Source organism: Rhinatrema bivittatum, chromosome 2 (genome assembly GCF_901001135.1).
Source record: "Rhinatrema bivittatum chromosome 2, aRhiBiv1.1, whole genome shotgun sequence".
In the NCBI taxonomy this organism is placed as follows: domain Eukaryota; kingdom Metazoa; phylum Chordata; class Amphibia; order Gymnophiona; family Rhinatrematidae; genus Rhinatrema; species Rhinatrema bivittatum.
The window spans coordinates 76,908,127-76,920,320 of NC_042616.1; the positions used below are offsets into that span (position 1 = coordinate 76,908,127).

At 43.4% G+C, this 12,194-nt stretch overlaps 1 protein-coding gene across 4 annotated transcripts in view; it reads right to left on the reverse strand.

Moving 5' to 3' along the window:
- Nucleotides 1-12,194, reverse strand: part of MINDY4 (MINDY lysine 48 deubiquitinase 4) — a 459,492-nt gene that overhangs the window by 151,513 nt on the left and 295,785 nt on the right. For all 4 annotated transcript variants that reach the window (XM_029588354.1, XM_029588353.1, XM_029588352.1 and 1 more), the window contains 2 exons: nt 9,196-9,259; nt 7,013-7,078 (listed from right to left, as the gene is read on the reverse strand). In XM_029588354.1, coding sequence (XP_029444214.1) covers nt 7,013-7,078; nt 9,196-9,259 — 130 coding nt within the window. The remainder of the gene's footprint in view (nt 1-7,012; nt 7,079-9,195; nt 9,260-12,194) is intronic.

A 12,194-nucleotide genomic window follows, 5' to 3' on the forward strand; every position in this document is an offset into this window, starting at 1 on the left:
TGTCAATCAGGCCTACCAGATCTTCTAGGTTCACCGTGATTTGGTTCAGTTCATCTGAATCCTTACCCATGAAAACCTTCTCCAGAACAGGCATCTCCCCAATATCCTCTTCAGTAAACACCGAAGCAAAAAAATCATTTAATCTTTCCGCAATGGCCTTATCTTTTCTAAGTGCTCCTTTAATCCCTCGATCAACTAATGGTCCAACGGATGCCCTCGCAGGCATTCTGCTTCAGATATATTTTAAAAAGTTTTTACTGTGAGTTTTTGCCTCTAAGGCTACCTTCTTTTATTTATTTATTTTATTTTATTTAACAGTTTTTTATACCGACCTTCATAGTAGATAACCATATCGGATCGGTGTACATTTTAACAAGGGTAAACTAAGGTAACAATTCTGGTTAATAATGGATAACAAAGGAAAAAGGAATAAGTCAAAGTTACAATCAACAAGGAATGTATAAAACTTGGAGGCTTGAAGACAAGCTGGAAGGAAGATAAAGGCAGGAAGAATAAATATAACGTGATACGAATAATTTAACGGGTTAGAGCAAGTGCTTTAACCTGGAGATGCCAGTGTCCATTGTTCAGGAAGAAGTGTGTCAAAGACCTTGTAAGAAGTGCGGCTCAAGCTAGTGATTATCCGGAGGATCTGGGAAGGCTTGGTGAAAGAGCCACGTCTTTAGTCTTTTTCTGAAGGTTAAGAGGCAGGGTTCCAATCTGAGATTTGCTGGGATGTTGTTCCAGATAGATGGGCCTGCTATTGAAAAAGCTCTGTCTTTGGTCGTGGAGAGGCGTGAGGCTTTAGTAGGGGGAAATTTCAGAGTGCCTTTGTGGATATCTCTCGTTGGTCTGTTAGAGGAGTGGAGTTTGAAAGGGATTTCCAGGTCGAGTTGAAGTTGCTGATGGATGGTTTTGTGTATTAGGGTAATAGATTTGTACAGGATTCTGAAATTTACTGGTAACCAATGTAGATTTCTGAGGATGGGGGAGATGTGTTCACCGCGGCTGGTGTTGGTCAGCAGTCTCGCTGCCGCATTTTGTAACATCTGCAGTGGTTTGGTGGTAGATTTGGGGAGGCCTAGAAAGAGGGCACTGCAGTAATCTATTTTGGCGAACAGAAGAGCCTGGAGGACAGTCCTGAAGTCTTGGAAAAATAAGAGTGGTCTCAGTCGTTTCAAAACCTGTAGTCTGTAGAAGCTGTCTTTGGTAGTTGTGTTGACCATTTTTTTAAGGTTTAGACGATTGTCTATTATTGCCCCAAGGTCTCTAACGTGCGTACAGGTGATGTGAGCATTGTGTGGTGGAGTTGGAGGCAGATTGTTTTCATTTGAAGAGATGAGGAGAAGCTCTGTCTTTGAGGCATTGAGGACCAAATGTAAGCTGTTGAGTAGATTAGTAATGGATAGAAGGCAGTTGTTCCAGTAGGTGAGAGCTTTTGAGATGGATTCTTTTATTGGGATTAGAATCTGTACGTCATCTGCGTACAGATAGTGAATTAGGTTGAGGTCTGTCAGTAATTGGCAGAGGGGGAGGAGGTATATATTAAAGAGGGTTGGAGATAAGGAGGATCCTTGTGGTACGCCAAGGGAAGATTTTGTTAGCGGTGACTCCTTGTTATTGATTTTGACTTTGAAAGTCCTATTGCTGAGGAAGGACCTGAACCAATTGTGGGCTGATCCGGAGATGCCGATATCCTCTAGGCGATCCAGAAGGATGGTGTGGTTGACGGTGTCAAATGCCGCCGAAATGTCTAACAGAACTAATAAGAAGGAATGTCCTTTGTCTAACCCCATTATAATATGGTCTGTAAGCGAAATGAGGAGGGTCTCCGTGTTGCGTGATTTCCGGAAGCCATATTGCGAAGGGTGTAGGATCTTATGGTCCTCTAGATATTCTGAAAGCTGGGTGTTTACCAATTTCTCTGTAAGTTTGGCAACGAATGGTAGATTGGAGATGGGTCTAAAGTTGGCTAGTACGTTAGGGTCTAGATTGTGTTTCTTGAGGAGGGGCTTAAGAGAAGCGGTTTTTAGACTGTCTGGGTAGCTTCCTTGAGTTAGGAGGCTGTTGATGATATTTGTTAGAGGTCCTGAGATCGTGTCTGGGATTAGAAGCAGGAGTCTTGAAGGGATATTATCAGCTGGATGACTAGATGGTTTCTGTCTTTTTAGAAGGGCTTCAATCTCTTTGGTGGAGATTAATTCGAAGCTGTCCAACTTAGGTTTAAAGAAGGAATTGAGATTCTCATCTGATTTGAGAGGTGTTGTATTAGGCGGAAGTAGGGCGAGGGTATTTAGAATCTTCAGTTGAAAAAATGAGGCGAGTTCATTAGCCTTGGATAGAGCTTGTTCATCTGGAATAGGTGGCGGGGTTGATTTAGTTATTTGTGTTACGTAAGCAAATAGGGCCTGGGCGTCATACTGGTAGTGGTGTATTTTGTTGGCGTAGTATTCCTTTTTTTTTTGTAGTATGCAGGTCCTATAGCGATGTAAGAAACCCTTGTATGCTGAAAGGGTAGTTGAGTTGGGGGTTTTTCGCCATCTATTTTCTTTATGGCGTAAGTCCTGTTTCATCTGTTTTAGTTCGGTGCTGAACCAGGGTTGATTTCCCTTTTTGTTTGGATTGATTGTTTTGGAGGTTATTGGGCACCATTTGTTTGCGACTGCTTCAGTAATTTTTTGCCAGGAGGATAGGGCTGATTCGGGATTAGATAGGTCCAGGTTGGAGAGTTCCTTGGAGAGCTGCTCGCTGAGTATATCAGATGGACATGATTTCCTGAATTGAATGGTGGAGCGATGTGGAGAGGTGTGGGTCTGTTTGTATGTGGAGAAGGAAGATTCTATCAAGAAATGATCTGACCAAGGGATAGGGGTACATGTGGGATCTACCGTGCACGTGAATTTAGAGTTAATGAATATTAAATCCAGGATGTGACCAGCTTTGTGTGTGGGGCTGTTGATAGTTTGAGAGAATCCCATTGCAGTGAGGGTGGTGAGGAAGGCTTCGCAGTTCGCAGATCGCGGTATAGCGTCTGTATGGAGGTTGAAATCACCCATAATCATTGTTGGTAGGTCTAAGTTAATATGTTTTGCTATGGATTCAATGAGGGGTGAGGGGTCAGTTTCTAAAACTCCTGGAGGAGCGTAGACTAACAAAATTTGTAGCAGTTTTGATTTGACTAATCCTAGTTCCAATTTGGATTCAGTCTTGATGGTGTGAGCGGTCAGTCTGAGTTCTTTCTTGGAGGCTAGAAGAAGTCCGCCTCCTCTTTTTTTGTGTCTATGGAAGGTGAAGATGTCATATAACTGGATAGGTAGTTGGTTGGTTAAGGCAATGTCCGAGTTTTTTAACCAGGTTTCTGTGATGGCACAGATGTCTGGGTTGGAGTCCAGGAGGTAATCATTGAGGATGTGTGTCTTTTTAGTTAAAGATTGTGCATTGAGTAGGGTTACTGAGAGTAGCGTGAGGCCTAGAAGTTGGTTCAAAGGTGACGTCATGATTGGAATGATTCTTTTTTGTAAGACGTTTGTGGAAATAGGTAAGGAGATTCTCCTCTGGCTGTAAATGATTGGGATGTTGTATGTGCACATGATGAATGAGATTCCGGGAGAGGTTTAGTCTGAGAAATATTTTGGTTGGGACTGGATACGACTGGTGAGAGTCTGTATGAATAAGAGAGATGTCTATGGACTGATGAAGGAAGGTGTCTGTCTTAATGAAGGGCGGTTTGGATGATTGCTGAAGGACGTTTGTAAGCTTGTTGGATTGATTGGAGGAGTGCTCTGTCCTCCGTAGGTGTGGGTGGTTGTTTGATCAAGTGGTGGTAGAGCTCCACTTCTGGAGGTCTCTAAGACTTAAGCAGGGGGTTAGTAACAAGAGTACTAACTATGCTCCCTAAAGTGAATAAGGTTAGTGAAGGCGTATCACCTTACGTGGAAGAGTTGAAGATGGCCCCTGGATAGTTGAATGGCTTCAGCTTAGAGAGTTGGGCCTGGGCCTGGGGCTCTCCAAGGGGCGCGCTAAGGGGCAGGCCCCTTAGGTCGCGCTCCTTCGGGCGCGCAACGCCTGGCGTGCAACGCCGCCAGGAATGGCTTAAATTTAAGGAAAAAAGATGCCTTCTGATTGGCTGAGAGGCTGGTGCTGCGCTGGTCGGCGGGGCTTGGGTCTCAGGCGGGGCGGCGCCGACGAGGTCGGGATGACCGGCAGAGAGGCAGGTGAGCCGCGGCAAAAGGGCTGGCCGGAACAAGGAGCCCCGATTTAAAGGGCTTACCTTATTTATTTATTTAATTCGGGCGTCAGTTCCTTTAGCCTGTTTCAGGCCTCTGATTGGTAGTGCAGGTCCCACGTGGTCAGATCGCAGGGCTGGCGGATCGGAGCGCTGAGAGGCAGAGGCTGGGGCTGCGCTGGTCGGCGGGGGCTTGGGTCCCAGGCGGGGCGGCGCCGACGAGGTCGGGATGACCGGCAGAGAGGCAGGTGAGCCGCGGCAAAAGGGCTGGCCGGAACAAGGAGCCCCGATTTAAAGGGCTTACCTTATTTATTTATTTAATTCGGGCGTCAGTTCCTTTAGCCTGTTTCAGGCCTCTGATTGGTAGTGCAGGTCCCACGTGGTCAGATCGCAGGGCTGGCGGATCGGAGCGCTGAGAGGCAGAGGCTGGGGCTGCGCTGGTCGGCGGGGCTTGGGTCCCAGGCGGGGCGGCGCCGACGAGGTCGGGATGACCGGCAGAGAGGCAGGTGAGCCGCGGCAAAAGGGCTGGCCGGAACAAGGAGCCCCGATTTAAAGGGCTTACCTTATTTATTTATTTAATTCGGGCGTCAGTTCCTTTAGCCTGTTTCAGGCCTCTGATTGGTAGTGCAGGTCCCACGTGGTCAGATCGCAGGGCTGGCGGATCGGAGCGCTGAGAGGCAGAGGCTGGGGCTGCGCTGGTCGGCGGGGCTTGGGTCCCAGGCGGGGCGGCGCCGACGAGGTCGGGATGACCGGCAGAGAGGCAGGTGAGCCGCGGCAAAAGGGCTGGCCGGAACAAGGAGCCCCGATTTAAAGGGCTTACCTTATTTATTTATTTAATTCGGGCGTCAGTTCCTTTAGCCTTTTCAAATTCCTTTAGCCTTTTCAAATTCTCTCTTAGCCTGTCATATCGACGTCTTACATTTAGTCTTAAATTATCCTTCTACACAAGGCCAGGTAACTTTAGAACTGCTTTGAGGCAGGCCTAATATTATCTAGCTAACTTAGGCCTGGATTTATCAAAATGCATTAAATATCGCAACCTAGCTTGATGTTACCCAAGTAAAGAGTCCATCAAGCTAGGTTGAGAGAACACTGCACAAATCTCATCTTTGGGTGAGTTTTCTCACTCCAAAGGTCATCAAATCTTCATAAGAGAATACTGTTCTGTTCGTACGTCTCACTTTGAATGGCAAAGTGGCCCCTAACCCCAAACACTAATACCTAAACCTCACCTCGACTTACTAGGTGGGCCTCCCATAGAGATATATATACCTATCTAATGTGAGGGCATTATAGCTAGTCTCTCTCTCTCTCTCACTCTCACCCCCCCCCCCCTCCCAAGAGGGCCCTGATAGCTTGGCTGGCTCACCAGGAGCTCAAATCAGCATGTGCAAAAAACATCAAAACCGCATTAAAGCCCTATCGCATGGCTTTACACAAATGAAAAAGGTGTAGTTAAAATTCACGTTAAAGCTGTGCAATAGAGCTTCGCAAAACTGTGAGCCCAGCCCACTTGGCCAAAATTCCCACCCCAATATCCTCCCCTTTTTCTCATTTGCATTACACCAAACATTATGGTGCTTTCGCATGTGTTAAAGGCATTTTTTGCATGCAAAAACGCCATATAGCACTTTGATAAATGACCCCCTTAGCCAGATTCAACTGAAAATCAGCTAAATTAGCCAGATAAATTAAGCCTGCCCTACAATGACTCTTTGTTATCCTGCTAGCCGGATAAGTGCCCAACATTCCAAAAGTTGCCATTTATTTATTTAATAGATTTTTTAAATTTTTTTTTACAACATTATTCGAATAGACATCATAGCAGTTTACATAAAACTGAGGAGAAATACAATAAACAGGGAAGGGGAAAGGGGACAGCAAGGAAGTGAAAAATTCTAAAAAGAGAAGGGAGGAAAAAAGGACAGCGCAAAACAAATGAACAGTTGTCCAAAGGACTAATAAAAAGCATTATCTACAAGGTTACAGTAAGCATCAGACAAGATACATATTATTCAGTTGAATATATTGAGGCAAAAAGCAGGAACAAACAAAGTACAGTGTTAGCACTGAGGATAAGGGGTGAGGACACTGAGAAGGGAGGGTGGGAAGGGAGAGGGAGGGCTAATTAGTGAGTTATCCGGTTAAATGGCTTTGAACATTGACCTCTATAAATAATTCTGTTCTATTATAGGGGCAGGCAATCATAATTAGAGAAATGTTAGTAAATGCAGTAATAATGTTACTGAAGTAGTACTTTATCAAGTAACTTTTACAGAACTGTGGCCTATTTATAGAAGACACATTAAGCCAGATATTTAAAGAGTACTGAGTATTCAAAAATATGCGCATGTTAGGTGCCTTTATTCCAAGTAAATAGATGCCTACAAAATGTCTTTGAAGATAGGAACCTAACTTTAAGTGCCTTAACCTGAGGTGCCTAAAGGTAGGCCAGATATAGTTGCCTAGTGATGGAAATCAATGTTGGAATGCCTAAGCTCAGTCACATGCCCTGTTTCCATCTCCTTTTCAGGGCGCTAAATTTAGGAGACTTGTGATTTAAGGAGTCGAAATTTAGTAACAGAATCTGGGAAAATTTTTAAATTAAAAACCCTAGGTACTTAACTTTTAAAGTTAGATGCCTAGGTCTTTTCAGTATGGGCTCATTACACCTAAAAAGTGTCTACAATTTCTTCAGTCTAATTCTGGCAATGTGACTTCCAAAGTCTGTAAAGGATATCGAAATAAAACTCTAATGCAAAAAATTCTAATTATATTTTTCTGTACCTGATGAATGCACTGCTGAAGGAAAACTGTCAGATCTTCATAATTAGTAAATGTATGTAGTAGCAGCTGAAAGAAGACAGAATGAATTATGGTTACCCTCTCAAAAACCAGATCTAAAACTCTAACCAGGTTTGCTATAAAAAACATAAATTGTGTACTTCAAGCTTTCCTGGCTATTAACCCACATGAAATTAACCAAGAATAGCTGAGAATGTGTTGAAAGAAAAAATATTACAAATAATGTACCTTTTAATTGACAAAAACACAAAGCAATGCCAAATAGAAGTTATACACAATGGGGCGGATTTTAAAAGGCCCGCGCGCGTAAATCCTTCCAGATTTTCGCGCGCCGGCGCGCGTAAAGCCCCGGGACGCGCGTAAGTCTCGGGGCTTTCGAAAAGGGGCGGGAGGGGGCGTGTCCGGGGGCGTTCCCGAAATGACGTGGCATTTCGGGGGCGTGCCGCGGCATTTCGGGGGCGGGCCCGGGGGCGTGGTCGAGGCCTCCGGACCAGCCCCCGGGACCGGAGGATGGAGCGGGGCTGCCGGCCGATGCGCGCAAAGTTAGGGGGGGGGGGTTTAGATAGGGCTGGGAGGGTGGGTTAGGTAGGGGAAGGGAGGGGAAGGTGGGGGTAGGGCGAAGGAAAGTTCCCTCCGAGGCCGCTCTGAAATCGGAGCGGCCTCGGAGGGAACAGGCAGCTCGCGCTGGGCTCGGTGCGAGCAGGTTGCACAAATGTGCGCCCCTTTGCACGCGCCGACCCCGGATTTTATAAGATACGGGCAGCTACGCGCGTATCTTATAAAATCCAGCGTACTTTTGTTCGCGCCTGGTGCGCGAACAAAAGTACGCAATCGCGCAAGTATTTAAAATCTACCCCAATGTGGTTGGCTATTCATTTCGGCAGTGAGTCACACAGTGGGGTCCTTCCCTTGAAATGATGTCAGCCTTGTCCCACGTCACTAGTCTGTTGTTGAGAGAGAGCTGGGACTCTGAGCTGTGACAGGGAGAATAACAGCTTTATGCTACTGATCCATGCATGAGCAGGGAGAAATGGCTCCCATCCACCGACTGGAAGAGAATTAGGGAGTGGGACTTTAAAAATTTCTCCCCAAACCTTTCAGCGCTGAAGCTCATTTTCCAAACCCTTGATTGCACTTCCAGCTTTTTTTAAAGTTTCCTTTCATTTTTAGGCATTCTATACAGCTAGCTCAATAGAAATACCTTATGAGCCAGACAATTTGTCCATCTATGTAATTTTTCATCTGCAATATGCAGAAAGTCATATGTGGAAATTTCTTGGCAGGAGAAAGTTCCACAACGCAAAGATAGATGAAAATTAATACAGAAGAAGAAAACGACGACGTGGCTACCAGCCAAAAAATATAAATGGAGGAAAAAAATGATGGAGGCTAGGTCTTTTTTCCCCATTCATCCCAAACTAGCAAAGTGTAAAGCACATGAACTGGTTTTAAACCTTTAATTACTTTCTATTTGCCAGGCCATTTGCATCTTAGCACACAACAGTGTTCTGTTAATTTCCCATTTGATTTTGTAAGTTTTTGCAACATCAGAAAAATCTGGGCACTGGTGATACGTTTTTGGTCAGGGCTGTCTTAGAGCCTTGGAATGTCATGCCAAAACAGATTAATTATGGCATAGGTTCTGTCTAGCCATCAGTAGAACTCAAACAACAAGCCATTACAGTAAAAAGACAGTATTAGTTAATACACAAGCAAAGCTACCTATGTGTGATTATAAAACAAAAACACAAGTAATAAACTTACTGTTGAGTCGGGATATTTTTTAGGTTTCCTTTCACTCAAGCTGCTTCTAACCATAATCAGACCACATTAAAGAACAACACGCAGGCTATCGTCAGAGCCAGCAATGAGGGAGAAAATGATTTGGTATGTGCCATATATCATTAACTAGATGCCCTGTTTTCAAATGAATTCAAATTTCTTCGAAGGCTAACTTAAGAATAACACTTAGCACCTGCAACAGTAGAGTTTATCACAGCAGAGAAAAAAAAATGTTTCCAGCAATGGTATGATGAACTGTTCTTACTCCACTGTTATAAGACATGAAAAGGTTATAATCCAAAGCAAACACATGAGTTGCTTATCCCAATGAAAGGATCACAGAACACATGGATAATAGGACTGCAACTTGATAAAAAGCATACCATTTCTGTGATTCCATCAGCTTTGTACCTTCCTGCAGGACTGAACTGCTGCCTTCCTGAATACCTGAATAGGGATTGAAGGAGAGAGCAACACGATAGTTTAAAGAATATAGAAAAATGAAATCCTCCTATTCTAGACTCTATGGAGGGTATTTTCAAAGGAATTATGCACATAATTGTAAGATCCTATCATAGCTCATTTTTGCGCTTAAAATGCATTTAGACAGGCAAAACCTACTGACAATAGCACACATTGTAGCAATTTTCAAAAACCCACTTATATGCGTAAAGTGCATTTCCACATGTAAAACCCCTTTTTTAATCATTGAAATTGTGTTGAAAATTATCCCCCTTAAGAGAGAAGGCCATAGTCAGAAATAAATCTCTAGATTCTCAAAAAAAAATCTCTTCAGCAGCTATTTGGATGCGCTGAAAAACAGATAAAGACGACACACTTCAAAAAGAAAATAAATTCATTTTGTGCAAAATAAACTCTATAGAGCCAGAAATATTGAATTTTGTAAGCTTATTATGCAGTACTTAAATGTTTTATTTTCTAGACAGAGTGCAAGCCCAGGAGGTAGAAAAGATTCCTAATGGTGACCTGCTTTGTGTGAAAAACTTTTCTGAGTTCTGAGTTTTTTTGGCCACCCTTCCTGCCTTAAAAGGGAATATCTGTATAGAGATGTTGTGTTCCCTGCTACCGGACTTTTCCCACAAAAAATCTTATTGAGACAACTGAACAAGAGAACTGTGAGTAAGACCTAAATTTCTATTCTGAAGTCACTGGGAGAGTCTTCACTCTGGGAGAGACACACTTAAGGGAGACTGTGCAGAGACTGTAATTCTTTTTGCCAATCAGTACTTTTGGAAGGGGTTTCCATTCCAATTAAGGATGCCCTGCCCGACTGAGAACCTTGCTTGTCTAAACCATAAAGGGTGAGAGTTTCCTTGACTAATACTGACAAACACTTGCACAGATAAATTAGAGAACTATAAATTTCATTTTATCAAGACAAGAACTGTTGTGAAAATGCCATTTCTACCATTTAAGAACTCTGGCAGTAAAGATTTAATTTTGGACACTCAATCTGAGCCTCCAGAGTCATTTGTGACATTCACATCCCTTGAAGTTAATAAAGATCTGTTACCACCCCACCCCCCCCCTCCACAGGGTAACAAACCCCAGCTATCTTGGGCCCCGGAGGATTTAGTCCTCCCCCATTGGGAAAAGAACCCTGTCCCAGGGCCCTTGGACTGTATCGGAGTGGGAGAAAGGTAAAAGATTGGCCCCATGACACTCGTATGCCCCTGGTCCCTAAACCGAAGAGCGGGTGTGGAATTAGAATAGAAAGGACCCTCTGGCTGTCTCAGGGTCTCCATTACTAGGCCAGCTCAGCAGAGTGTAATGTTGTGGAACAGAAAAGCAGAGCTAAGCATTTTGTTTTTTGCATGTGTCTAATGAATCTTATGATCTGATTAAGAAATGAATAAGTCAATTCTTATTTTAAGGCTGCACCTGGAGTATTAGACCATAAATGAAATAATAATCGTTCCCCTTTTTGTAGGAGATAAATATGTTTTCTAGTTGAAAGAGTAAAAAACATCACATGATACTCCATCACTAACATGGAGGACAAAAGGACATCTTGTCCTTGGATCTAAAATGGTGGATAAGATTTAAGATGGAAATAAAGGGCATATTATAGTTTACATCATACTAATTACTAATCAATATACCTTTGGATGAAGGACTAAACCCCATCCATGACTAGCTCCATGAGGTGATGATGTCATGAGAATATGATGCAAGGAAATGGGTATGTATGTGTACAATGAAAAATGAAAAGCATATAACAAGCTGATGTGGGCAGAGCAACTGAAATTTTAGATTTTACAGTTAGAGCTGTGCTTTTTGGAATAAAAACATATAAAAAAGGAAGTTTTGGTTTCATATCCAATTTTCTTGGTCAGGTCACTCTACTACTTTAAAAGTTGCTCCTGGAGACAACAAAGGACCTGAGAGCAGTTTATGTTATTCAGGATTTTGGAAAGGAAATATGGGACATTTCTTGCAGAGGATAAACCACAAACTGGATCTATAATGCAGCGGAGGATGACGCAGGTATAAAGTGCTGCTTTCCTCCTATCAACCAGAGAGGAGAGAGAGAGATCCAGTGATCAAGGAGAGCGAGAGGATCAGGGACTGAGAAGTAGGAGTAGAGACAGAGGATCAAGGATTTGCTGTAGGGACTAGCAGGGAGGAAGGAAAGGAAGAGCAGATTGGGGATCAGGGTGGCAGAGGAAATAAGGACCTAGAATTGGGAGAAAGAAAAGAGGGATAAGGAGGAAGATAGAACCAGGTTTGTACTGTGGAAGGATGGATAGAGAAAAGGTCAGGAACTGAACAGGAGGGAGGGAAGGAGAGGATTAAGTATCAAGTTGCAAGGGGATGGGAGGGAGAGAAGAATTAGAGAGGATGAGGATCGAGTTAGGGAGAGAGAAAGAGAGAGAACCAATTTTTCATTTCCAAGTTGAGCCCACCAATTTGTGGCTAAAAATTCACCTAAACCTAGGTAGCCAAAATCTGACTCCCTAGCTTTAGACCTGCCATTTGGCTGCCCAGAGTTAAGTGGCTAAATCTTCCCCCTACCCCTAGAATGCCTCCACGACAGCCTATTTTTTTCAGCAGCTAAACTGAGCAACTGTGAAGGGGGATACTGTCATCCCTTACGATCTACATGCCTAACATCCCAGTTTGATAGATTCCACTGAAAATGTACCCCTATGATTTGATCTGTAGCACTTTTCACTAAGGCATGCTTCATACCTGTCTACTGTTAATATATGATGACCTTTGCATAAAAAAGTATTGCAGCTCCCTTGCAGGCTTTGTTATTGGCAAACTGAGCAAGGAAATTTGCTCCTCATCTTTAAAATATGACAAATCTTTTATTCTTATAAGTCTTTAAAAATGTAAATCCATCAAGGTGAATTTT